The 27,543-nt window shown below is 43.7% G+C and overlaps 1 protein-coding gene across 1 annotated transcript in view; it reads right to left on the bottom strand.

Annotated features, from left to right (window-relative positions):
* The window catches only part of GALNT9 (polypeptide N-acetylgalactosaminyltransferase 9), a gene marked incomplete at both ends in the record, with an annotated part of 156,935 nt that overhangs the window by 91,111 nt on the left and 38,281 nt on the right, over positions 1-27,543 (bottom strand). Inside the window, 2 exons of the mRNA XM_082324928.1 lie at positions 7,404-7,578; positions 9,706-9,872. Of these exons, the coding sequence (XP_082181054.1) occupies positions 7,404-7,578; positions 9,706-9,872 (342 nt within the window). The remainder of the gene's footprint in view (positions 1-7,403; positions 7,579-9,705; positions 9,873-27,543) is intronic.

Here is a 27,543-nt window from a genome sequence, read left to right as displayed (position 1 = left end):
CTGGCAGCTCCCAGGACTAAAAGGACAGAGTGGGAGAGGTTGCTGAAGTCCAAGTCCGTTCCACACGCTATGCTGATGAGCTGCAATATGTTGGTTGAGTATTTGCTTTCCACTTGGCCAGCGCTGGCAGTGAGGGAGGGGAGGATTCAGCCTTGCCTGATTAGGTACATAAGCCAGACGTGAATTTTGAGATTCATCTCTGGTTTTCACAGATGCAAAAATATTAGGTTCCTAGCTTGTATCTGAGTCAACGTACTTTATGGGCACAGAGTAGCATATATTGTTAACAAGTTATTTACCGAAGCAAGAGGAAAAATTCTCCCAGGCATATTCATAGACATGATGGATTTCAGTAAACTAAATATAATCAAAAGATTCAGCTTTAAAGGTAGTGCTTCATATCATCCAGTTCTTTTTTCCACCTAATAAAAACCAAGCAGACAATTTGGGCTGGAATTTGAGTGACATAAGAAATTCCTCCCTTCTATCCTCTTTAAAAATATATATTTGTCAGTGTCCTCCTTTCACTCTGAATAGATTGTTGGTGAATGGTTAAAGTCAGAAGAGAAAGGACAGTAAATTTAGTTCTCTTATAGACTCCACTAAGCGAAAGGGTATTTTCACTTGGGTTTTATTTCTCTGCAGCAGTTCCAGAAATACAGTAACACACTGCTGAAGTCTCCTTCCCAGGACTCAGCCCTGCGACTGGCAGTGCTTGGTTGAAACTCCACAAAGCGCATCGCTGTCCCGTGATTTGGGTGGGCTTCCCACAGGCAAAGGACGTGCTGGGAGGAACATCCACCGCGGGGGCCTTGGTACGCGACTCCCCCTTACAGAAACTCTCCTGGGGAATTTGGGGAAGGAATCTCTGATCAGGAGCAAATTCACAACAAAAGGATGTGTTGATCTGGCAGGCTGTTGAGCGTAGCACTAAACACAGCACATGCATTTCATGCATTTAATGCTTTTGCCTACCGGTGGGTCAACTTCTGGATTAACGCTGGCTTTTCCAAGGTGCTGAGCACCCATGACGACTTCAGTGGGAGCTCCAGCAATGCCCGTACTGTGGGCGTCAAAGAATAAGTGCTCCCAAGATAAACATTAGAGCTAGGAAAAGAGCTGGAAGGCAGAATTTAACCCAGAGTATAGAATAAGCCTGTAAGAAGATTGAGAGCAAAGGCAGGGGTCATAGTGTGATCACACGGGCTTCTCTAATCCCACTGTAAGTCTACCTCTGAACATATATGCATTCTGTCTTTAATATGGGCCAGTTCAGAACAGCTCAAACCCCATGGGAAACCACAGCAAACAAAACTTGCATGCTGTCTTACGTCCCTATCAGATTGCCAGAGAGTTCGTGCCAATGGGGAAGTCTGATTTTTCACAACGCTGAAAAGAACAGCTTCTTCCAGATAAAAACCAGATACAAACAAGTTAGTAATGAGCTCCTCGGCACACATGATTATATAATTCAGCTTTTTAAATATGTAAAAACACCTGCTGACTTCAAGCAGACTTTTAAAAAGGCACAACATAGGAATAAATGCATGCGATCCAAGAGAATCATAGAACCATTTAGGTTGGAAAAGACCTTTAAGATCATCAAGTCCAACCGTTAACCCAGCACTGCCAAGCCCACCACTAAACCATGTCCCTAAGCACCACATCTCCCCGGCTTTTAAATCCCTCCAGGGATGGGGACTCAGCCCCTGCCCTGGGCAGCCTGGGCCAGGCCCTGACAGCCCTTTGGGGGAAGAAGTTTTTCCCCATACCCAACCCAACCCTGCCCTGGCGCAGCTTGAGGCCGTTCCCTCTCGTCCCATCGCTTGTTCCTGGGGAGCAGAGACCGACCCCCCCGGCTCCAGCCTCCTTTCAGGCCGTTGCAGAGAGCGATGAGGGCTCCCCTCAGCCTCCTCTTCTCCAGGCTGAGCCCCCCCAGCTCCCCCAGCCGCTCCTCCCCAGCCTTGTGCTCCAGCCCCTGCCCCAGCCTCGCTGCCCTGCTCTGGCCACGCTCCAGCCCCTCCATGGCCGCCTTGGGGTGCGGGGCCCAACACACACACACAGACACACAGACATACACAGACACACAGGCGCACACACACACAGACACAGACACACACACACAAACTACACGCGTGCCGCAGGCCAGGTCCTCTGTTGTCCAACTCTTCTACTTCAATGGACTTCACAACTTCAGGAATGCTTTGCTAACATGCATCATCTGAGGAGCGGACCCAGCATACTTTCAGTTCTTAACTGGAATGATTGCACTTAGCATTTGTCAATAACTCCCTTCCCCACCTCCCCCCCAAAATGTCACTTTTTCTGAATTTGTCCAAAAATAAATCCTTTCCTAAATGACAGGAATTGCATTGGAGAATGTCTCTCTCAAATTCTGCCGCATCCCAACTGGGTACCCAGTAACTAACATTAAAAAAATCCAACCCCCTTTTACAAATCAGAATTTCTTTTTTTTTTTTTTTTTCTTGCAAGGACTTAAGGAAGAGTCCTTATAAGATATAAATGAAAGACAGCGTGGTCTCATCTGCTAGATTTTACGTCTCAGAGGGTTTAACACCATATTTTACTCCGGCTGTACCACTGTCAGGTACCATGAAGTAAAAACTTAACACAGAAATGTAAGAAAAAAATCCGTGTAAACAGAAAGCTTATTTTGCATGTGATTTTATACGCTACCTCACATTTCACTGACAATACACATTTATCAGATGCAGACAAGCAGATCTACAGACATACATAATTCTTCACTGAGGCCAACTGAGGAATATTTCATGCAGAATGCCTCTCCTGTAAATAAGTGTTCAGAGAACTAAAAAAAAAATAAATTTCATACTCCCTTCCTCGGTCTCTAAGAGGAGAGAGAAATCCCCCGTCTGTTCTACCTGACATCTCTATCAGCATTCCTGTGTGCCCGGGGAGCTTTCAGACCTGCAGCCCCCAGCCAGAATGGAGGGAACGCGGCATCAACGCCTGCTGGAGAGTTAAAGATCAGCTCTTTGGCTGCCAAATCTGAATAGCTCTTTTCTGCACCACTGAAAAGCAATGAGGATGCTTCAGTGAACACTCCAGGTTGTTTAGGTAGATGAATAGTTGAAGTTGCTTTTCTGGCATGTCCTCTGTATGTAAGCTGGCACTGTCCCATGAATCTGAAAGGCCCACATGGTTACGTTGCACGCTTCCCGCTTCACTCAGATAATATTAGTTCAGTTTTGCTATCTAAAACATGTATTCCATTAAGTTACCAAATTGATCCTAAGTGATGGTAGAGGCTTTGGATGAGAAAAAACTCCCTTAATAAACACATGTCCTTTCCTTTGCGTTTGCATAAATAAAACTTCGCAGGCATGGTACCAGGGACGCTGCAACGAGCCATGCCCTGAGCAGGAGCGACAGGCGTGAACCCTCCAGAGAAGCAGGACTGCAAACGTAATTTCACCCTCACCTTCAGCACTTCTCTCACCAGAATGAAAGAGCCACCTGGACCTCGCCAGGTCCCCGAAGAGCCGCCTGAGCTTGAACAGGGGGGACGGGGAGTTCACCTGCTGGTAGACTTTGCCTTCCAGTACACTGCACGAAAATATTAACGAGGGAACTTTCAGGGGAGCGAAGACCTTGTGGCTTTGCCCTACAAAAGCATAACCACGTCCCTGTTACAGAGTACTTGTGACAACCAAAGCCAGTAGAAGATTAGGAGGAAATCAACTTCCCTCTTCCTTTACACACTTTCTCGAGAACCCATTGCTTACGGCCACTGTAGCAAGTTGCACTACGTATTACAGTATAAAGTAGCATCTGCAAAGTATTATCCATAGACCTGGGGATCTTGATCTTTAGCTCTTCTTCTAAGTTCACTAAAATGCCAGTTTTCTGTATTTTTAAAACACTGCCAACTTCAGGGATAATCCATAATGATGGGCTGTGTGTGGCACAGGCTGATGGATACTCGGCTTATATTTCAGGTCCTCTTTCTCACGTCAGGCTGCCTCTGTCTCTCTGGTATATTGAAATCTTTTGATGAAATCCTCTCACTCCGCTGCTTCCTTGTTGATACTCCCCCTTTGTCTGGCAAAATTTTAATTACTACAGTACTGCATAACTCCATTCAGTGCTCCGATGCTACCTGTGTGATAGGAGCAAAAGCAATTCCTAAGATGGAAACAAAGTATAATACTCTACCACTACGTCTTCTTTTATGGCTTCTAGCACCCTCTTTACAGCTGCTAATATATTGTGGTCTCTGCATTTCACTTACTGATTTCTGCTCTCCTTCACTCAATGTGTCCTTTTTCTCACCCAGAGAATTAACACCCCGTCTCTCCTATCTCTCTTTCCTGCTCCCAGTTATAAGGTAGTGAAGTTCTCTTCTCCTTGCCGTGTTATTCTTTCCCATCTCTCAAAGACAGGAGTCTGTATAGTGCTTTACATCTTCTGCAACACAGTTAGCAGCCAGGACGCAGCGGTCCGTACTCTGTGTTACTGCGTGTTGCTTAACGCACAGCGGGCGGACCTGACACAAAAGTCAGAGCAGCAATGGGGAAGACTTCAGAGGACTGAAGGGAAAACTGAACTATGCAGGCTTAAATATACCCTGAGAGGAACGTACAGGGGCTTTTCATACCTATTGGTTCTGCTGGGTTCTCGCTGACTTCTATCGACATTAAGTAACCATTAAAAACAGACAAGGTTCTACTGCAGGACAGGTAGAATTTTACATATGAACTGTACACATACATTATCATGCAATTTTAATTTAAAATTCCATTTGAGAATTGATCGTAATGGCCTCCCTTTCAGCTAGTCCCCTCCACTTTTGCTTTCACAGCAGCAGGACTGGCTTACACTATCAAAAGCCTTAAGGGGAATAGGTCAGTAGAAAATCTCTGCTCTGCACTAATACATTTCAACACCTGAGAAGCAAAAAGGCAGCAATTAAGCACAGCAAAATAAATAATTCAGTAGTTAATTTGACCTGCCAGGTTGTAGAGTATTTTTTTATATCCTACCAGATTGTATTTTAGTTTAGAAGAAGTGTCCCTGGAGAGTAATGCTGTGAGAGCCCGTAAAATGCTATAGTGCAATATAAGGCAAAAGCTCGCCCATAAATGGGGCAACTATTGTTTAAAGAAGTTTTTTTTGTTGTCAAAGTCCTGCATATTTCATGAGGAAGTGACAAAGTCCTTCTTTGATTCTTTATGAATTAATCTGCCAACTGATTAGGCAGGTAAAGCAGCCATAGATTGGAAGACTAAAATTGCACAGCAGGTACTTGACTTTTAGATGGAACACAAACCAAACGGAAAGCTAATGCTCTTTTCTGCGGTAAAGGAATTGGCTTCTTTTTAATTGCCTCACAAATAATCCACAGACAGCTTTGAGTGGGAGCAATCCATGCGGCCTCTGAATACACGAACATACATTGCAAATGGGGGGAAATATTTGTGCAAGATGAGACTTAGGAGGAGAACAGAACAGCAGTACTTCAACAAGATACTCCCGCATGACTACCAAGTTTATAGGGTTATGGAGTAGGGGTAATGTTAGCGTGGTGGGAAAAAACAAAGCGGTCCAGTTTCTAGTAAAAGAAGATGAGATGAGAATTGAGATGACAGGCAACCGCATGGGCACAGGTGGGCAGAATTAAAACTGTGAGGCAACAGGTAGAAGAAGGTTTGAGATGGCTGTCGGCAGCCCCAAAGGCTGAGGGCAACAACAGGAGAAGCACGAGAGGGGAACACGCTGAGCCTCCGCAGGCGGCTCGGGAACAACGGGATACGCGATGCTTCTGGTGCCCGTTTGCCATTCTCAGTCATCCTCTGCGGCTGCTCCAGAAGCCCGGCGGCCTCAGAGCAGCTGCGCGGGCTGGCTCAGCAGGACTGCTGAGGCTTCAGCGCACTCGTTGAAAGGAGAGTACACCAGGGAGGACGCAGTAAACGCAAACACTTTTTGTCTCGGATATGCACACACGCACTCTCATTTACCGAGCAGTCCAGGTTCTTGCTATGCTGATTTCGACCCTTTCTGACATTAATGCAAAGCAGTAAGGTTAAAAAGAACCCCAACCAGAACCAAAAGCAAGCACAAACCCCTTTCCTGCTTACTGACACCATTGCCCAGCTTCTCTGGGTAGAGCACATCAGTAAGATCTCAACGTCCCTTACAGAAGTGATAACAAAGTTCTCTACAAGGCTCAGAAAACTGCAGCTTGGGCAGGACAAGCACTGGGAACAGCACCCAGAGCACGCTCTCCCCAGTCCCTGCTTCTGTCCAGTAGCTGATATTACCCTACATGAACGTTTGCAATGATTTGAAAGATTTAGTTGCTTTAAAAGTAAATAAATAAATTAAACCAGCTCTTAAGCTTCTGGAAAATTACTACAACTGCTATTATAGTCTTTCATAGTCCTGGGAAAAAAACCAGGGTGAGCAAAAACCAGGTGCACTACAAGACTTATTTTATTGCATCTTCCGTTTTATAAAGATATTCATGAATATATAAAAATAAACACTCCACTCCTTTGCAATTAAGTTTTGCTCTGGTTGTAAGTACAGCTATTTTTAGTCTTAATTTGGGGACATCTCCCAGAACTGCAGAGCATAATCAGCTCCACCATAACCCTGCATCATCATTATCAAATACCAGCCTATCTTTGGAAAACACACATTTTACATACTGAAGGTCCCAGCAGCCCTTTTTCAGCTGACTGTACATATCAGTTCCGTCACTCCCAACTTCTAGTAATGCCAAATATTGGCCACTAAGTGGTGCTACACAGATTTACTCCAACTGCAGATCTGGCCCATTAGGCCCAAACCCGTGCTTGCCACAGTCAGTGCTGCTCCCTTGCAAAACAAAGGGGCTGAGGAAAGGCACGCTACTTTCAAGCCCCATTAAAACTGCAGGAAATAATTCACTGTTTCCCTCAAATGTAAATGCAAGAAAATTTATGAGAAAATGAGACTGGTATTCAAGTTTCTAAGAAGACGTGGTAGAAAATGACAAGGACATAAAAAAAAAAATACTTGAAAGTATGCATCTGCCTCCAGCCCAGAGCCTCCTTAATGACGTCTCCCCATTTGGCTGCTTTGGAGGTTTTGTATTCACTGTGGTTTAAATGACTTCTCTCTCCACTGAGCTGTACTAGCGCAGGCACAACAGCTTTTTTATGGATCTTGCAGCCATTGCAGAAGATTGTTGGCAATGTTGCAATAATCAAGAATATTACTCAGAAGTAATTGCTGATGTGATAACACCAGCCTACAGCCGTCTCATCCCTACAGTTTTTCAGCTTCCCTGTTGCTGAGCAAATCTCTTTCACAGCCCTTGAGACACAGGGCACAGTGTAACAGTACTGCTCTCCCTGTGGGAACAGCCAACAACCTACCAGCCAATGTTGAATTCAACGTGAGCATCAAAGAACCCGACGACAGGAGAGGTTGCTGCTTTCCAGCCTTGGATTCTGGCTCGAATCAGTCCTTCTCGTTTGTTATTGCGCACTATTTTCACCAGACCTGGGTATCTTTTATTGACATACTGGTCCAGGTTAAATTTTAGCTCAACTGCAGAACAAAAAAAAAGACACAAATATTCAGAATGAGAAAAGCTCTGCAATGTTATGTTTTACTTTGATTTATTCTGCAACAGAAAGGGAAAGAAATCCTTAAGTATTCCTCACCCCTTAGTCAGCCTCACAGATACAGACCGAGTACTGCAGTTGTGGCATAGGCCAGTTCCAGGGGTATCAGCTCCGAGAAATCCTCTATGCATCAGAGCAGTTACTGTGCGACTTGCACAGGTTTAATGCGGCCTGATGGATTTGAGTATTGTTTTGGGGAGGCAGTTTGTCTAAATATTTTAAAATAATTACTATTCTAATTCTCTGATGATTTGCATTAGGTTACAACTGGCCTCTGGAGGAGCAATTCTGACCTTACAGCAGTGCAACATGGGCGACAGGTGATTGTTTTTTCTGATTTATGCTATTTAGTAAGAGTTTGAAAAACAACCTCAATGGATTTTGGGTCAAGACCTAATTCAGATCAGCATTACTTTCCCTTAATTTTAAGGGTTTTCCCTTAAATATAATTAAGACTCCTCAATACCAGGCTTCTTCCCTGTTGAACCAAATGGATATTGAAGATTTCAAATAGGCTGCTTCTCTTTTGTTCATTTTCAGGCATTCAACCACAGATGGAGCAGAACTCATTCACTCTTTTATTCAGCTTCATTTCAATAGGCTTATAAACAGGCAAATTACCAAAATGGTCTCTGTATTTTTTAAATCAATCTAGTTTGGTAATTCATTTACACTGCAACTTACTCATAATGAGGCTTTTACTCAAACATATTTATTAGGAAAACTAGTAGAAGCTTCCAGGACATTAGAAGCCTCATTCTTCTGATCTATATTACACAGTAGAATCATTATCATCGGAATCAAAGACCTGATAAATCTCCAGTTATCTAGAAGAATGACAGAGAAAAGCCGTGTAAGAGTTCACTGAGAAACAACGAGTCCAATTCTCCCCTGTATTACATTGACTCAAACACTTTGCAATCTCACATAATTACTCCACAGGTTACACCGCCGTAACTGAAAGCAGAATTAGACAAAAGGTTTCTTAAATCTATAGGTTTTGAACTTATTTTTCTTTCAGTGATTCGTTCTCTCAACCCTCCTTTCTCTTTGGGGATCTTGAAGAGGAACAGCAACTTAAAACTGGAAGATTTAAAGCTGTTGATCTGTGGAGGAAATGTTAACCTTAAGCCTTATTTTAACAAATCTGATTTGAGAAGCTGCAACAGTTCTAGAAGTCTAAGGTCTAACAACTTAAAACACCACAACACTGTTAGTCACCTGTATCCTAAAAGTTCTTCAAACCCCACCATCCCGTGAAACATGTTGATCAATAGCACCCTATATGCTCACCAATATTTTGAGTTTGGATTGCTGTAACAGGAGTGTTATTTTTACGTTAATGAACGAGATGACCTGAAAGTTGCATGTGCTTTGTGCCCATTCTGTTTCATTCTCATAGTCTGATTTACTCCCTACCTCAAAAAAAGAAAAATCAGACTCAAAATCAGATATTATCAACCCCTGTTTAAATCATGAAGAAGCAGAGTGTGCTGTCATGTAAAAGACTAGAAACTATCTTTAAGAGAATCTGTAGCCCCACTTTTCCTTGGAAGCAGGTTTTAAACTTTCAGTCTATTAATGATGATATTCCTCTGGATCCGAAAATTTGGAGAAAAGTGTCATTTCTATATTAAGATTCCCTATACAAACGTCACTCATCCTGTGAGGATTTCCATGAAATCAGCAGGGTTTATCCACATAATGTTTATTTATTATACAAACAGTTAATATTTACTCACAGCTTTGTGCAAGTGGCTCACTCAACCCTCTCATCAACAAACAGAAACTCCTGTAAATTCTACTGCCTTCAACGGAGGTATGTTAGTTTACACCAACCGATGATCTAGCTTATTAGCCATAAATCAGCGTTGGCCTACATGACCTTCCTCCCCCGGCTGTTTAAATGCAGAATGACTCAATGCTGTTTCATCCCAACATTAAAAAAAAAGAATTTCAGCTAGTAGTGACCAAACTCCCTTTGATTTACATTTCATGTCCGTTAACTACATAGGATAGAGTACTCGGAGGAAAAATTACGTATGTTCACCATTGTCACTGTTGTCATCCACCAGAATGATCTCCTTGAGCAAGTGCGAAGGGGTGTGATTCACAACACTGTGCACAGAGCGCAGGATGACAGAGAGTGCCTCGTTTACAAATATGAAGACCACGGAGATCTGGGGCAGGTCATCTGGGTAGGTCATCTGTTTGCACCTGGAGAGAAGAAAGAAAGAATTAAAACCCAAGTAGCCACTGGGAGGTAAAATACACTGAAGAGTGTCCTCTCCTCGTTGCTCTCCAGCATACAGGGACTTGCAGGCGTTGTTCTTTCTAACCCCAAAGATGTGGTAAAAGCTCAAAAGAAGCAACGTAGCTGGGAGCAGCTAAACTTTCCATCAACTCAGTGAAAACCACAGGGTATCTGCATGCACACAGACTTGTAGCGGCTCTCGTTCTCTGGAAGGTTAAAAGCATCTCTTGAAAACCAAAGAAATACCAATGACTTCACTCAAAAACAGCCTGGAGAAGGCCCACAATACCATAGCCTGTGTGTGCTCCCAGGGGAACCATCAGAAGGTCTGCTGTTAACCCCTTATTAGAGCTCCTACTTTTGAAACCTGCATCCACACATACAAAGAGCACTTGCCACCCTTTCTGATTTTGCAGTTTGCGCAGCAATAACAAATGCACAATGTTTGTCGTGCAGGCATGCACTTGCCAAAATATTTGCAAAACAGACCTGCTCCATCTGAGACATCAACTTGGTAGGCAGCTACCTGCCGAGAGCCACAACTTCCTTTCGTGCTTGCTGACTGATGCATGTATGTCACCATGAGAGCATTTTGAGAAGAAAAACCGAGGCCTGGAGAAGTCACACAGCGCAGAGCAGAGCCTGGGCTTCCCATGCCCCTCTGTAACACCATACTGCCTTATTTTAATGGAATTCTCTCCCACTAGCAAAGATGCTAACATTAAAAAATTACCTACGTGTTCTCACAGTCAAAAGCCATTCAGAATTACCATAGCAATTACTGAACCTGCTCTCTAAAATACTGCTAATGATATCATAGGAAATGACTTTTCCTGCTCTTATCAAACTTTCTGACCTCTTTGCTCATTACTTTGGCATAACAATCACCTTTTTTTCCCACTATCAGCAGTCATGGGGATGGGGAGGGTGACAAACGCTTGACTGTTGGGTAACCTCTGGAAATCAGTTATGAGTTCTAGTAAAGTGCAATTATGCATAATTCCTACTCATCCCAGCACCATTTGCTCAGACACCTTCGTACTTGTCATTGATTACGGTGTTACTACAGCTACCTACTAGCAGCTTGCTGGTGGTCTGTACCATACCGAGGACCACCGTGTAAAACTTCTGGCTAAGCAGCATTCTTACACAATCTAAAAATAACCCTGGAACAAGGACAGAGATTTACAGGAGGTGTGAATGCTCTGACACAGCCTCCTTTTTGAATTTCTTTTTGAATGTGATTTTCCTCTTGACCACACCAACACATCAAAGGAGTCCATCAGGAATACTTCACTAACAGGTAAGAGCCATCAGCTAAACACATGGACCTTGCAAGATTTCCCTTGATGAGGGACATCTTTGATCCGACAGCGATTTGCTTCAGAGCCTCACTTGTATCAGCAGGACATAGCAAATTGCATCTCAGTCAATTGGAGCGGTACCCAGGGAGCGGGTGCACTGCTGGTGGGAGTGAGGCAGAGGAGGGAGCCCACCCCAGGCCATGCGTCCTGGTGGGACTCTGCATCAGCCCTCAGAGCTAGCAGGAAAGAAGGGAAGCAAAGAAACCACGTAGCTGAAGTCGGGAGACAGTGAGGAGGCTGTGGCGGAGGAGGAGGAGGAGGAGGAGGAAGTGCAGTGAGAATGAGAGGACAGCCAAAGCAGCACTTGCAACGTGGAGGGAGGAGCAATCCAAGGAAAGGTAGGATGAGCACAAACGTCAGAAGCAGAGAGGCATGTGTGGAAAGACCAAAGTATTTTGCCTCGGAAAAGACATGGAGCCACTGAAATAATGCAAGACCTCAGTGGATTAGGTTGGGCTTCCTTTATCTTCTGATCAAGAAATTTTGCTTAACTTTTCTGGAATAAAAAGTATTTGTTTTATTGGTAAGTGGAGTGAAACACCTGGGCACCCAGCCACACGTTCCTGTCCAGACTGAAAGGTTGAGAAGGACTAATCCCCAGGGCTTTTCCTCCATCCTCCCACTTACAGTCTGAGAAAATCGGTATTTCTAATTCAAGTTTTAAAACCAGCACACCTAAACCATAACCTCCAATTTTGATTTATTTGTTCTTTGTCATATTAAATCAATGCATTATTATCCTAAGTGTGACTCCACGGTCTCACCAGTTCACAAGACTTTTCATGCCGTGGTTCTCAATGATTACTTGTATTGTGAGGCATCATGGATTGCTTTAGAGAAAAGGCTGTTTTGAATTCATTATCCCACCTGGGTTAAGTCATTCCTATCGCTTCCCACTGCAACCTTCCTTCTGTCAGTTCTCCCCTTTCTCCGTTAGCAGGACATAGTTGAAAAACTGCATTATGTCTGCATTTAGAATGAGTGTTCCAACCATTACTTATCAGAATATCTTGGGTAACCCCACTGCAACAGGAACATCTACATGAGCAAAGGCAAACCTCAAAATTTAGCAGTGGTTTAAAAGCTGTCATAATTTTATTTATTACAGCAAGGATGAAGAACAGCAAAAGAAGCTGTCCAGCTGAGCAGACTTTTCAAAGTCCAGCAGTGATTTAGGAGTTTATTTCCTGCAGACTTCCAGTCAACCTTGAACTCCCAACTCCTTAAGTCACTTCAGAAAACGAGATGGATGTGCTGAGGTAGTCAGGAGAAAGTACCGGTCCACTAACCATCGTGCTTTAACCCTAGCTGGCAACTAAGCCCCACCCAGCTGCTTGCTTGCTCCCCCCTGGTGGGATGGGGGAGAGAATCAGAAGAGTAAAAGTGAGAAAACTCGTGGGCTGAGATAAAGATGCTTTAATAGGTAAAGCAAAAACTGCCCACACAAGCAAAGCAAACCAAGGAATTCACTCTCTCCTTCCCATGGGCAGGCGGGTGCTCAGCCATCCCCAGGAAAGCAGGGCTCCATCACGCGTAACGGTTCCTTGGGAAGACAAACGCCATCACTCCGAACGTCCCCCCCCTTCCTCCTCCTTCCCCCAGCTTTAGGTGCTGAGCATGACGCCATGCGGCATGGAACAGCCCTTTGGGCAGCGGGGGTCAGCTGTCCCGGCCGTGTCCCCTCCCCGCTCCTGGTGCCCCCAGCCTGCTCGCTGCTGGGGTGGGGGGAGCAGCAGCAAAGGCCTTGACTCTGTGTCAGCCCTGCTCAGCAACAGCGAAACCATCCCTGCGTTAGCAATGCTGCTTCCAGCACAAATCCAAAACACGGCCCCATACCAGCTACTGTGAGGAAAATTAACTCTGTCCCAGCCAAACCCAGCACACTATCAAACACTTCTGATGATGTCTGAGAGCATGAGCAATCCCAGTCAAGGGGCCTTTCCTTAAAAATCAGCGGGTGCTTCAGTGCTTCGTTGGATTGTCGCCCAAGTGCTTCCCAATGTATTCTGTAATTAGATACCAGCTGCAGCCATTTACAGTTAATACTTCCTTCATTCCAAGAAACTCTAACCAGCAATTGACGCTCTGAGCCAAATAATGGCATTACCAAGTCACACGCAAGGATGCTCAACCGTGCATCAAAGCACAACCGTGCCCACTGTCACACTACAAGGCTTTTGCAGCTTCGTTCTTGGCGGGATGCTGACAACAGACCGAGTGCATTGCAACAGAACAATCGGTCGCTCGTGCCTGTATGTGAGGGTGAGAAAGTCAGAGTGTCAGGAGGACACGTGAAGTCCTCCTTGGTGCAGCCCTTGGTTTTGGCCCTGGAGCATGGCAGCAGGAGAGAGGTCGTTCCAGAGAAGTCCCAGGAAAAGTAAGGCCATAACAAGCCTATTGACTTTCCATAAGGCATAGGGCATCCTCTCACAAAATGGCTGGAGCAGCAGCCTGGAAACACAGGAAAAGCATTGCGCAAGAAATCTATGAGCTAAAGATGGAGGAGCTTAACATGAGACTAATCACTTCTATTATTTATTTTGACAAGACAAGTAAGCAGAAGGTGAAGACATCAAACTGTATGAAGGGGTCCTAACAAGGCACGCCCTTATACGCTTCAACCAAAAGGACTTTGGTAAGAAATTAAGAAATCATCCACTTCTGGCAGCCCTGACACTGTGCAGTAAAGTGCCTGGGTGTTTAAGGCAGCCCTCCTCAGGGAGCAGAGGCTTGGCCGCCCTGCCTGGGGAGCCCACAGCACCAGCACTACGCCCAGCACCCTGCCAGGGAAGGGAACTGGGTACCACCATGGTCTCCACTTCCCTGCACTTGGTCCGATCACATTATGAACTGCGGCAACCAGGTGAGGGAGGACAATTACAGTAATTGGTAGCCAAATCTTGGCCTCATTAACATCTGTCTAACACTACTGAGTTGGGGAGGAACTTAGAGCATACATTTGACCGCTGTGGTAGCTGAGACGATGGTCTAAGCTCGCCAGGCATAGCTCACATTTAATATGACTGTGATTCTAAATTAGTATTATGAACTGTCATCAGGTCTCACGGTGTATCACCAGCAAAGGACTTGAGGTCTGCATGAGCAGCAGTGCCTCTCCAGGGCAGACAGGTACGCTGCAGAGAAACACGCCGCTGGATGCATTTAGCAGTAGCAATTCCAAGCAAAGACTGACGATGCCATGGCTAATCACTTCCGTGGACCAGCTGAGGCCGGATTAGACCCGATATGTGACACGGCCCTTCAGGCACCTTCGTACAACATGCCAAGCATCGAACCTGAGGCATCCTGCTGCTGTCTTGGGAAGAGTCTTTGAGTGTTCTTGCTCTGTATTGGCTACTGCAGAGCTCAGCTGGCAACCCAGAGGTATCGCCTTCGTACGTGACAGAGAGCTTGACGTCAGATCATTTTTCTCTACTCTAGAGATGATTTTCACTCATTCTTTCTCTTGCATTGAACCGGTTCCGTAAATGAGCGTTTCCCAGCCAGCCCCCTGTGCCCAGTTGCGAGCGGGCGTGAGAAAACAGGAAAGGCTCTTCAGCTGGCAGAGCAGGACCTTGGAAAAAACCTCATGTACGAACACAAAGAAGGTCATAGATTAGAAACTGGGACAACGAGAAAACAAAAGCTTCTCAGCTGCACACGAGCCTGCTCATGTGAGCTTGTAGGCAATAAAGGGAAGGAAATTTTCTTTTGTCTGAACCTTCATTCCTTGATAGCTGTATTTACTCTTTGTATCTGATGCAACGGAAACACGTTAAGTCCTCTTTTTATCAGAGCTGATCTTACAGTCCACTTGAGTTGCGCTATTTTTTTGTGAAGGGCTGACACTACAGCCGTGCAGGTAGTTCAGTGCATTACCAAAAGGAAAGAGAAATCTTTCCTGCTCTTTTTTCTCCTGCCTTCTCTCCTGTCTGCATACTTGCTAAGCTCCAAAAATGAGTTTTGCTTGCAGACCTTAATATACTGAGTTTGGAAATGGATTAGGCAATGCATTTAGAGATTTCTGACAGCTTTACCCTTCAGGAAGAAATGCAAACAAAATTAAAGCTGCTTCATGAATCTTTAAAGTATTTAACACAAGATATGTTTTTCCAATGAGCCACTGGGATGGAGATGACTGTGGGTTTCTCTCCTTCACAAACTTGATGAAATTGCTGGGCATGAAGAAACCTGCTCTGCAGTTCTGTCACAAACCCCCAGCATGCTCCATGCCTTGAACGCTGCAGAATGGTCTGTGTTCGCGTGTTATAGCCACAGCAGGGGCAAGAGGCGGAACAGCACTTCATTGGGCACATGATCAATGAAAGGACAAAGATAAATATTAAAAAGATTATTGAATCCTTGCTCATTAGTGCTAACAGATCACCAGGTCAATGTGTGTTTTGAACCCAGTTAAACCAAAGGCTCAGAGTAATCTTACATACATGGTTACCTTCTAGTACCTAAATGCTGCTGTGACTTCTGTAGGCTCAGACAATTTACAACAGCTAAATCACTAAATTCAGTGGCTAGTTCAATGCCTGATTTCTTTCTCCAGAAAACCACTGAGGCTTTGCAGCTAGTGCTAGATGTAACACTAACTTTTCAGATGCAGAAATAAACTAGTGTTACATTCTTGTTCCGTATTGGCACAACAGTGAAAATGTGACAAGCCGCAGACATCTCCTTCCCCAGCACGGGATTCAGCTGCTGACCAGTCCGTGGCAAAAGCAAGGACAGGCTACAAACTGATTAGCTTCATGGATCATGAATCTGTCAGGCAGAGGGCTCCAACTCCTTCCTAATTAATTCTCCTCCTCAACAGAAGGAGTTAACTGTATTATGCCATAACATTCTCTTTCTATTTAAGGATGGATTTTTCTGCTGTATTCAAACGGAAAGAAAAAAAACAAACAGTAAATTTTTGAGTTCAAGACTGGCACTTACTTTTTCCTCCTGTTTTGCAGCTCAAGGACAGCATTCCCTAAGAATCATGTAATATAAATACTCACAGCTGTGAATAAGGGAGCAGTGGTACAGAACACTGATGCTCTATGTATCTCGAGAGAAGCAGCCCATTGTTTTTACAACTAAGGTAAAAAGAGAAGTGACGGTTGCTTTCAGAAAAAGCCTAGAAAATCTGGTGATTCCAGAAGATACCTTTTTACCATGGCTATTTCTTCACAGTCTGTGTTGCTTTATGGAGCAGCCTCCATTTTGATTTATCATACAGAAGTAAAATCAACGCCCTCTCCTTTTTCCTGAATTGACTTGGGGAAGGGCAGATACAAGATACAGTGCAATTCGTGTTGGTGCTGTAAGCTTGGTAGTCTAGGCAGCTCCAAAAAACCACCAACCCTGATGAACAAAGGGTTTGGTGGGTGAATTTCCTCTCCTGAGCGACAGCTAAATAAATTGGGACAGTTTTCCCTCCACCTCTGCAAGTACTATAACGCTCCCGTCAGTATTCGGATGTGCAGCATTAACACTGACTTCCCGTACCCATCCCTTTTTTGGGTCCTCAGCAAAGTGTTTGCCAAACCAACAAAAGCCAATTTGGAGCTCTACTGACTGATTCTTCTTGGAAGAACAAACTGAGTGACAGTTTTGCGAGAACTAAACGTAATGCCGAAGAAACGACTGCCCTTTCTATTGCTCGAGAGATCATCTTCAGAGTATGCGTTATTTAAAATACTCCTCTGTCATGACTTTACGGTCTGGAAATGGGCGACTTCCCTCGCTAACTTCTACCTGACTTAGCCGTTCCCTTGGCCACACTCCATGCACCACGTCCTCAGCAGTTATCCCTGAAGAAGAAATTCATTAAAATAAAGACACCTCCTCAACTGCTCCTGAGTACAAACTGTGTCTGTTCCTCCTCCCACAGTGTTTCAGTGCTTCATGTTAAAGGGGAGTCAGGGGAAGTCAAACAAAATAATCTATCCTCCAGCTTTTCTGGCACACAGTGATGTTGATGGTCATTTTCAGGATTATAATAAACTGACAGCTTAAACCTACTCCATATTGTGGGAATTCCCAGCAGCTTTTTTTGCATGCCTCCTTGACACACTATTCCGTGTTTTGCATCCAAAAGTCTTAAAAAGAAATCACTCGCATTCATCAGAAAGAAATCAGGCCAAATCCTTGTTTCTGTACTAATCTCAAACACCTCCTGTATCAAGGAAAAGTATCCTTTAATATCAACCAGAAAAAAAATCATTGCAATACGCCACGAGTTTACCAGCACACATATATCTGCTCCTGGGAATCTCCCACATTCCCAGGCTGAACAACTGGACTTCATGCCTGTAAGATTTGCAGAATGAACACCAGCAGCAGCCTGTTTAAAATAAATGTCTTTTATACCTTAGAATTCTCTCTTCTCTGTCCTATTTCCTACAGAAAAGACCAAATTTACAGGAATTTCTGTCCGTAATACTTCCATGAAGGAGAGAGCCCTTTCCAGCTGTGACACAGGCAGTTCTGCAGGTAGGTTAAAGCTCCCCATGAAGCTGCAATGGTACACGTGGGACAAGTGTTCCCTGAGAAGCAGACATCCATTTTTGTCTTTTTTCCTTTCTGTTTGAATTCCAGACCAGTATGACTAGGACTAATTTCTCTGCACAAAAACAAACCAACACATGTTTGTATCTTTTGTTTTTTAACATGCTTGCTGCTCTATTTGGCTTAATTCCTCTTGTCTCTATGACAAATTATTTTATGTGCATGGTAGAAAGCCTTGAGAACCGTCAGGCAGTGACCGATAGCACAATATATATGCACAGTTAACACATGCAACATGAAGATGGCCCCACCTGTAAAGAATATTAAGCCTTACATTTAAGATTATTATACTCTTCAAAAGTAGCTGCCACACACATGAAATAAGAGGCCCTGCATTTCAGTAAGCTATTTTTGGCTTTCCTCAGGCAAACAATTCTAGAAACATGCCATCATGTCTAATACTCATATTGATTTACATATATAAAAATGCTAAAACTAGCTCCAATCACTTTTAAAACAAGCCCCTTTATTAACGTGAAAAATGGCTAAAAGCTCATGCTCAGATCCTTCTGTGTTAAAAAGTATTTGCCTTTTTTTGGTAACTTAACTTGAGTCACTAATATGTTTTGAAATACCATCTGTAAGAAATTTCCACTCTATCCCCTAGTGTGCCCATCCAGATCTGCCTGTGGCTGTATGCAAGCTGCATCACAAAGCATTAGGCTGATTGGAAATTAATGGAGGAGCCGAAATCTGCTTTCAAACGCTTTTCAAAAATCCCCAAAGAAAATGTATCCCCCGTGCGACTTCATTTTAATGGTGCTGCACTTAAATTTAAGGAAGAGCCCAGCTAAGTTCCAAATGACATGTATTCTGCCGAGTTTTAGGTGACTAAACACTAATGGCTTATTCAGATTTGTCAAGTGATTCTCAAGATTTCCGGAAGATCCTGGTCCCTGTTCCAATTGGATTTTTAGCTTGCATGCGTTAAAGGTAAAGACTAGACAAGAGTTGCCCTAAAAAAATTAAACATTAAGATGGTATTTTGAGATTGAAGAGTTCTTTGAACTTGAATCTAAGTGAAATATAAACATCAGTGAAACCAATGAAGTGATACTAAATAAAGGCAAAACTAAAGGCATTTTCCCAATCCACAACAGCAGTGCTTTGATTCGAAGTTCTTACCAGCAAAATATATTCAGGAAACATTACCTTTTGTGCAAGTTTTTGAAGCTTAATTCTGGGTACTACGCTGTCTATGGAGGAAAGAGAAAATACTCCCATCCCAGTGCTTCACCAAAAGTAAGACCTCACATTTCCAATAGGGAAGACTCACAAAGAGCCACTCAAGAAGCCAGAAAATGTTTTCTAGGGTGCATTCACAAAATTGGCTGCTACCCTGTGGCACCACTTCTCGTTCCTGCCACCAAGGGTCATTACTCTCCAGCTAGCAATGTGAAGTCAGCTATTTAGCTGCATTTCCAACAGTGATTTCTAGCAGATTTCCCATTAAGAAGTACTCTTCTACTCAAGGTGATGCGTCAAGATCCCAAAAAAGGATATTTATGGCAAAGGAAGAATTAATCCCAGCATGTCTGGAGGGAGTGAGAAGGTAACAGCCCGGATATCCAAAAGTGAACTGCATATCTTAAGATGCCACCTTCTCTAAAATGTCTCTCCCATTGCACTCCAAGTCCCTGCCAGACATAAAGAAAAAAATAGTGGAGTGGATGAAATCAGAGGAATAATTTTCAATAAATAATGTATAAGAGTAAACTCACCATCTTCCATTTGCACAGAACAGTTTGCTGTATCCTTGAAGCTATTTGTTATTCAGAAAATAATACGTAAATACAGAAAGTTATCCTTGACTATTAAAAAATTTACTGCAAGTATTTAATATTAAAAATTCAAGGTACTTTTGTTCAATTTTGACTATCGCAGTCCCCCAGCTGGTGCTGTTGGTGCTGGACAGAGACTGAGTATCACAGCGTTATCTAGAAATGTAGGGCAATAAAAAAGTTTTCAAGGTAACGGCTGCAGAGCCCTTCATGGATTTCATTACAGGTTTGCTGTCACGTTGCAGCGTGGTGGTAAGGAGGAGGATAGAGGAATGCAATCATTTTCCACTATTACTTCAGCTAACCATGCTTTTTATGGTCTCGGGAGGACATACAACAATGTTTGGCAAACAATCCTTTCTTTAATGGGCTCCAGTGTATTTCGCAGGAGACCAGCTTTAATCTCTGGTCAAATCCAGTTATGTAGCAGAATGTTTCTTTCTACCTATGCACAAATGCAGGATGGTTGGAGGAGTAAACAACCAAACGGGAGGTCAGTCATAAAGTGAGTAAACCCATCCCCTCACCGCCTGCCAAAACCGTAGTGAGCAGCTCTTCGTTTTGCCCTGTCCCAGCAGCTGCAAGGCTGGCCGCAGCCCAGAGAGGTAACGCCTCCCTGGTAATCACAGCGCTTGGTGTGCGGAGGTGATGCGAACCCGGTTTGACTAACCAGCAACGGCCTTGAAATGCTTAAACAGTAGTCACAGGGTTTTTCCTCTTGCTTTAAATGATCAATTTCTATCAGAGTGAAAACAGACCAAGTTTATGGTATGTGGGAAGAATTATGGTTCAAATAGAGCAGTGTTCCAAGAACAAATGCATAAAGAACATTGATTTAGCACTGAAAATGAGAGTATTAAATCCCTGATGTTCAGATGCTTTATATGGGATTGAGCGGGGAGCCTGGTGGTAGTAGCAGCATGTTTATAAAAAGGCATGTCGCTGAGTCAAGCAGAGAGGACAAATAGAGGTCCACGCGCCGCACGCATTACCCTCGGTAGACGAGGGTAGGAAACTGCCCGCAAACCAAGCCTCTTTAACAAGAGATGATGGAGCACATCCAAAGCTCTCAACGGGCTTTGGATCAGGAACCTGCAGGATAAATCACTGGGCAAAACCAGCTCTGTGAAAACCTAAGGGCAGTCAGATCCTGAAGTGCAGATGGGACTTTACTCCTCCTTACTTCTTTCCCAATGACACTTGCAGGATCGTTCTTTGTCTACTCTAACTACTTTATGAAATGTCGTATTCAAGTAAAGCAGTTAAGCATGTCTTAACTTCACTGGGGTTACTCATACGCTTAAAACTAGGAACATATTTAAGTGCTTCATTGGACTGGAGCCTAATTGCACTTTTATAGCTTTTCTTTAAATTAAAGGCTAGCTAGAGGTGAACAGCACAGTATTCAACAATTTCGTGCATTTAGAATTTAAATGTTAACAACAGTTTCTTACCTTCTAATTATTTTGGGCACTTCAGAAAACTCTTACATTTTAATTTTATTTTGGTTACATTTGGAAATAAAAACATTTTTAAAAAATCCAGCCACATTTGCTGTCCAGCACCAAGCTAAGATCCAGGGCGCCCACTTCACAGCAGCAAAACACTTCAACGCATGGGGATTTTTAATATTTATGAGCTCTTATCCTAATTCAGAAAAACAGGTCAGCATATGCTTAGTCTTCACTCCGGTTGACAGAAATTAGGCAGACGTCCTAGACCAGGCAACATACTGAAGTATGCCTGTGAATCTGAGCGGGCCAAGGGCACACACTAGTCTTTTCCTGACTCGGAGAAGCCACGGCCGTTGCAGCACTTCAACATTCGTGCACCGCTCCTGCCCAACTCTGCCTGCTGAGCACCGATTTCCTTTTACACTCCGTGTTGTCCGGTGGTTTTTCCTACTTGCCTACAGACATTTTGAAGTCACATCCTCAGTGTTTGCAGATTGAACTTAATCTGCCATCAGAAAGAAACCTAGAAGTGAGTGCTCTGCAGTGGGGGAACAGCTTATTCCCATTAACCGTCTGCCCAGCAGACTGAGGCTGCGTTCACAACCATGCCCTTCTTCATCCCTCATCTGTAGACACTCACATTCAACCTGTTTCATCCAGACTATTTGCTCAAACCTGTACTTAGCGAAGCTTTCCCCCCACTGCTTCCAGAGATTCCCAGATCTGTCAGGCAAAGGAGCTGAGTGCTCCTCTATGAGCAAACTGAACACAAATTCCCCGCCTCTCGGGTACACTTGGGTTAATAACACCAAGGCAATAAGCCAACGAACTAGCTGTAGGTCATGTATTTGCTTTCAGGCAGCGTAGAAAATACAGGAGCAAAGCTTCAATGTCATTTTTATCTTGAGCTTAATGTAAACTGCACCGTGACCCTCTGGGAGAACCGTGTCCTAATGAAACATCCACGAAGAGGATGAAAGCTTACTCCAGTTGCCGAGTGAGACAACTGTTCACTTTGCGGATGGAAATAACTAAAATTTATGCCTTTCCTCTGGAATTTTAGGGGTACAGTCTAACTTAGCAACAGCCCCCAAGGGTATTTTAGTGCACCGTTTTAATTATTATTGCTGCTATTAATATTTTACCATTAGTCAAGCCTGAACTACCATCTCCGTCAGAGAGGTGTGTTTCATGCTACCCTAGGGGCTAGGCCCATGCTAGGTCATTCTGAAGACAAAATACATAAACGCAGACTAAGAAAAGTCTGGGAGCGCAGAATAAATAATATACTCATCCCTTAGAGCAAAGAAGAAAATAAACTAATTAAGGAACTATTTAACAACCTGAAGGCATCTCACCCAGGTAAAATGTAGCTCCAGAGGGTTTCCTTTCCAGAAGCTGAGAAACAGGGAGCTTTGTGCATAATCAATGCACAGAGATGAAATCTCCTGTAATTTAAAGCTGCCTAATGCCTCACTGATAAATCCTGCCACACCACCACCATCAAAAACTGCAGGTGCACTTCTTAGACCAAGGGGATTTGGATTTTGCCTGATGTCTGCATGACAATTGTCCTCATTTTCTCTGTTTAATTCAGACACATAAGCAGAGATGTGTATTTGTGCTGGGTAGTATTTGTGCTGCTGTTCTCCTCCATCGAATGCCTTCTTGCCATTGCTTAAGTGATCCCTACACAATATATCAGCTATATTATAATTCTCTACAGAAAACAGAGAATAAAGTTGCCTCCTCTTCTGTCACTACGGTTAACCTTCTGCTGAGCAAGGGCCTTCCAGCTTTCTTTCTGGGGAGAGGAGATAAGAAATGCTGATTCGGAATATTTTCCAAGCCTTATTTTCATGTCTATGCTAATCTGTACACCAGAGGTGGTCAGGATAACGTACAGAGGATTCTTAACTTAAGAAATTGCACCCCATACCAAGTTTCTTTGCAAAGAGTAACTTTGCCTCAAATATTCATTAATTATAGACTTAGGCTAGTCATCTTTCTAAGACAGAGCCTTTACTCGCACACTGAGCATGCTGTGCCTTTCCCCAGTGACCCTGCCGTTACAACACAACAGCTAGTTAAAAGCTCCATCACAAATTTTGTGTGAAAAATGAAATTTCCCAGTTGAGTTTCCCCAGTGCTCACAAGACTGTTCCTCTCAATGCACAGAATCATCGAGAACCACAGAGATCAGGAATCTGATTTTACACCACATTTTACGCCCTGATCTCCTACTATATGCAGAGTGTGGGTTTTTTCATCACCTTGGAGTTCTGAGGCTTAGTAACACCTACTGCATGATGCCTGCTTCACAAGGGTTATTTAAACGTGCCTGGACAGCCAAGAAATAAACAGTGATCAGCCTGGTGCTGGCTTTACGAAGGAGGCATCGAGGCACAGGCCTGGAGCTCCTGCTCCTCAGGGCTTACACCCTATTTCAAGGGAAGTCTCCAGGTGAGAACAGTCAGCTGCTGCAGGAATTCTTGTAGCCAAAAGGATGCAGGCCAAAACTGCACAATGATTGCTTATTAAGACAGCCATTTGGTTTGGTAGAAATTTAGGAAAGAGAGTGCACAGACTGCACGGTAAGCAACTGTCCCTGGACCTCCTTTGGCATTGCATCCAGCAAGGTGACCTGGTTTGGCCATGGTTTGTTTTTGAGACCACAGCAGAAGGTTTAGAAGCAATACAGCAGAAGCCAAGAATTTTTCAGAAAGCTGGAGGAACAGAAAATAGAAGCCCCATACTTCAACAACATAAAACAATCAAACAACTTATCTGGCAGGTGCTGTTTCAGAGAAACAAAAACTTGGAAAGCATCTAGATCAAGCGAACCAAGACAGGCAGCTTACCATTTGCTAGCCTGCAACTGTCAGGTACTTCTGGCTCTGGCTAGTTTTAAAAGTCTCTCACTTTTATTAGCACTAAATTCACTCAAAACAGGAGACACGAGGAAAACAAGCAAGAACTGACACTATTAAAATGAAACACTGCATCAACTTGGAGTCCACAATTCAGTTTTATTTCAGACAGAAGAGTAAATTGTCTGACATTTTGGCCTGTTCATGTTTTTATCGCAAAGACACAACCAACAACAACAACTAAAAAATCTTGATGTTATGTGACCTGAAACCTTGACTTTCTTATACTATGAAACCTATCCAAGTAAAATAGGAACCAAAGCTAGTTAATTTTTAAAGTTACACCAGGAAGGCATTTGGAGATAATACATCTCCCACGTTGTCAGCAGAACTAAATTTGCATGCATGTTTTAAGAAAGAAAAGGGGAACATCTTCACCTCAAACCGTCAGAAGAACTCCTTCAAAGCCGTAAGAAGGATAGCAGGTGTAGCGTAACAGAGATACATGTAAGGAAACATAAAAGGAAGAGAAATACCACCCTGAATTCATTGCCTGACTTGTTCTGTTGCTTCTTTTTATCCTGTAATGTGGTATCATGGAGTGTAACATAACATGACAGTTCAGAAATTTACAGGAATACCCTTTTTGCCCTGGAACTGATAGCAGGCAACAACCAGCCATGGGCCCAGGAGAGGGAAATGAAAGAAACTTTAAAATGCCAGCACACAGCTGCAAGTCACGGCTGCGTCTCAGTAGTGCTTCTGCATTACAGATATGTATTTACCTGTGAAAGAACAGCACACACGATTTGAAGACAGCACCCCACAACTGCTCTTCTGAAGGAGGAAATACTCCTTCCGCTATGAAAATATTGTGTCGCTCTGTTTTCAAGTTCAGAAAATGACTACAGTCTCCAAAGCATACTTTTTTTAAAAAAACGGCAATTGTGTTTAAGGCACCTGTAAATGTGCAGGTCACAGGAGGCACATTTAGTCTCATGATCTGGAAGAAAAACTGAGGGATGCAAACCAGCTTTTTGATCATCTCCTCCTCCCAGCTGAAAACTGTGCTGCCTCCACAGCTGCTGAGTGGGGACCTTACCCAGGTTGCCCATGCTGGCAGGTCATTCTTCAACATGTCTTGCTAATAGAGAAGTTCCCTCTTGTTTCTTTATGCCTTGGAACATTTAACATTTTGGTTTGGATTCACCTGAAATCCTGTGTAAGCTGGCTGTCCTAGGTTCCTGAGGGAGAGACCTCCAGAGGACATTACACACTATACATAGTAAGCGATGCTACCCTGTGTGTGTTCTTCTTCTCCATTGACTATAAAGGAAGCCAAGTTGATCACCGTAAATTAGATGTCTAACTTTTAGTCAATGTTATGCAACCCACCTTAGGTAAACTATTCACGTATTCAAGAGTATGTTCTGGTGCAGACAAATTGCAGGGAATGGCTTCCTGCAATGGCTTACTGCATTTAAACACAACATTGCAATCAGTTATTTTTCATGCTCTCTAGTTAATCAAATTCAGCCTCCACTAAATCTACATTTATTAGTGCTGACAGTCATGCAGAACTTGTCTTCAACAATTAATATACACAAAGACACTGCAAAAATGTAACAAGAGGAAAATTACTGCATTTGAATGTAAGGTGGGTTTTTTCAAAAGGTTGTTCATTTTTATGACTCTCTTTAATTTAGCCTTGCTGGTCCTCCTTTCGTTATCCCATGGGCCAATGTTCATAATCAAGATCTATGTTATATGCTTTGTGGCATAATTAAAGTCACTACTTAATTGGAAAGCCTAGCTAGCACTAAACAAAAGGGAATCAATAACATATCTAATGGGAAAAGCCAGAGAAAACTTCTATCGAATACCAGAAATAACTGCGAGATATTGCCACGTGTCCGGGCACTGCTACTGTGGAGACAGCACGGAGTCCAGCTCACGGGGAGGCTCCGCTTAGGAGCCATGTCCTGCAAAAAACTTCGGTACTGTCTCCCCAAAGCCTTTGGGGTCACCAGCTCCTACGCACACCAGAGCAGGAGGCAGAGCACTGCTGTAATGGCACCTGGGCGGTCTCGTGGTCATACCTCACGGTCATACCCTACTGCTGCTGCTCAAGCAAAAGCAGTCTGAGAGCCTCCTTGATGAGCAAATGGCCTCAAAAACTGCTTGGAAAGCTTCTCAATAATTTTTTTATTGTTATTGGGAAACATGGTCACAGCGTTAGTCTGTTCCTCAGTCAGTCTTCGCACTGGAGCAATTCAACGTTGTATAACTAATTAAATATTCAAAGATCTAAAGGTGACCTGGGATTTTGGAGGCAAAGGTTTGCTCCCACATTCCAATTAACATATCATTATTTAGGCAAAGCGAGCAGACCTCCAGCAGAGGTTGGAAGAAGACCTACAGTACCTTCGTAAGCAGGGTCAAGTCACAACTACAGGTCTCAAAGACAACTACAGAGGCGCAGCACAAACAGAGAGCGCTGGGTGTAGAGCCAGGGGCCGGCGGGCGGGACCTGTGATTCACAGGGACATCCCTTTCCCAGCCAAAGGAGCAGGTGATTCTTCCCCTCCTGTGAGGGCTTTACACAGTTCCAGTCTGAGCCCTTCACAGCCAAAGAGGAAACGCTTCCCAAAATGTAGCGATAAGCCTTTGGCATACACAGGGATACACAGATAAACACAAGCGGCCCAGAGGCAGCAGTATGAGCAAATTTAGGTTGTCAACTGCTATCCCGAACGGGCTGAGTCAGAATTACAGCACTAAACACTGTGCAGTAGCCGGGCAGAGCCCGGCTCTCCGCAGGGGAAGCAGCGCAGGGACTTACTCAGTTCGCACCAGCTTGGGCAAGACGGAAAGCCAGCTCCGACCCGGGCACATCTCTGTGAAGCTGTGTCATCAATTATGCATACAGATAACGTGTGCGCAAAGGCGCCCGTGCTATTTGTAGGGGATTCACAGCCCAAGGAAAACGTCCAGCCTGCGTAACTTGGCAAAGCTGGTTGAGATCTATATAAAGTCCCAGAGCACGTGTACACACATGCCCCCTTTGCAGTGTTCAAAATCCACATCTGGACATTGGTTTGGGATCTAACTAAACCCCTTCAGTTAGTTTCATCTCTTACTCAATTTCCCTCCAACAAACAATCACAATCTGTTGCCCAGAGGTAATTCTGTCTGCTCCATTTTCTGTCTCTGTTTTTGCTTCTCTCTGTTTCAACTTATGTCATATGTGCAACTGGAGTGGCCAAAATGGGGTTTTCTGAATTTTAGCACGGTTTTTCAGATTTATTGAGAGCGGGTGCAAAAAAAAAAAAAAAAAAAAAGTGGAAAAGTTTCCTATCAAAAAAGAAGCCTCATGGAAATCAAAATATTGTGCCTGCACTGTGATTGTGAAACACTGTCAGCTGAAAAAAAAAACGCTTAATTTTAACTAATGTTTCACTTTACTGTGATGTGACATGGCAGCGATAGGTTAATGGTTGGACTCGATGATCTTAAGGGTCTTTTCCAACCTTAATGATTCTATGACATTAATCTGGAAGTATTGGTAGAAGCTAGTGATAGAAAATTCATTATTTTAAAA

The sequence above is a fragment of the Platalea leucorodia genome (genome assembly GCF_965183815.1).
Source record: "Platalea leucorodia genome assembly, chromosome: 12".
NCBI lineage: Eukaryota > Metazoa > Chordata > Aves > Pelecaniformes > Threskiornithidae > Platalea > Platalea leucorodia.
The sequence above is the reverse complement of the archived record's forward strand: the minus strand, read 5'-3'. Positions and strand labels throughout refer to the sequence as shown.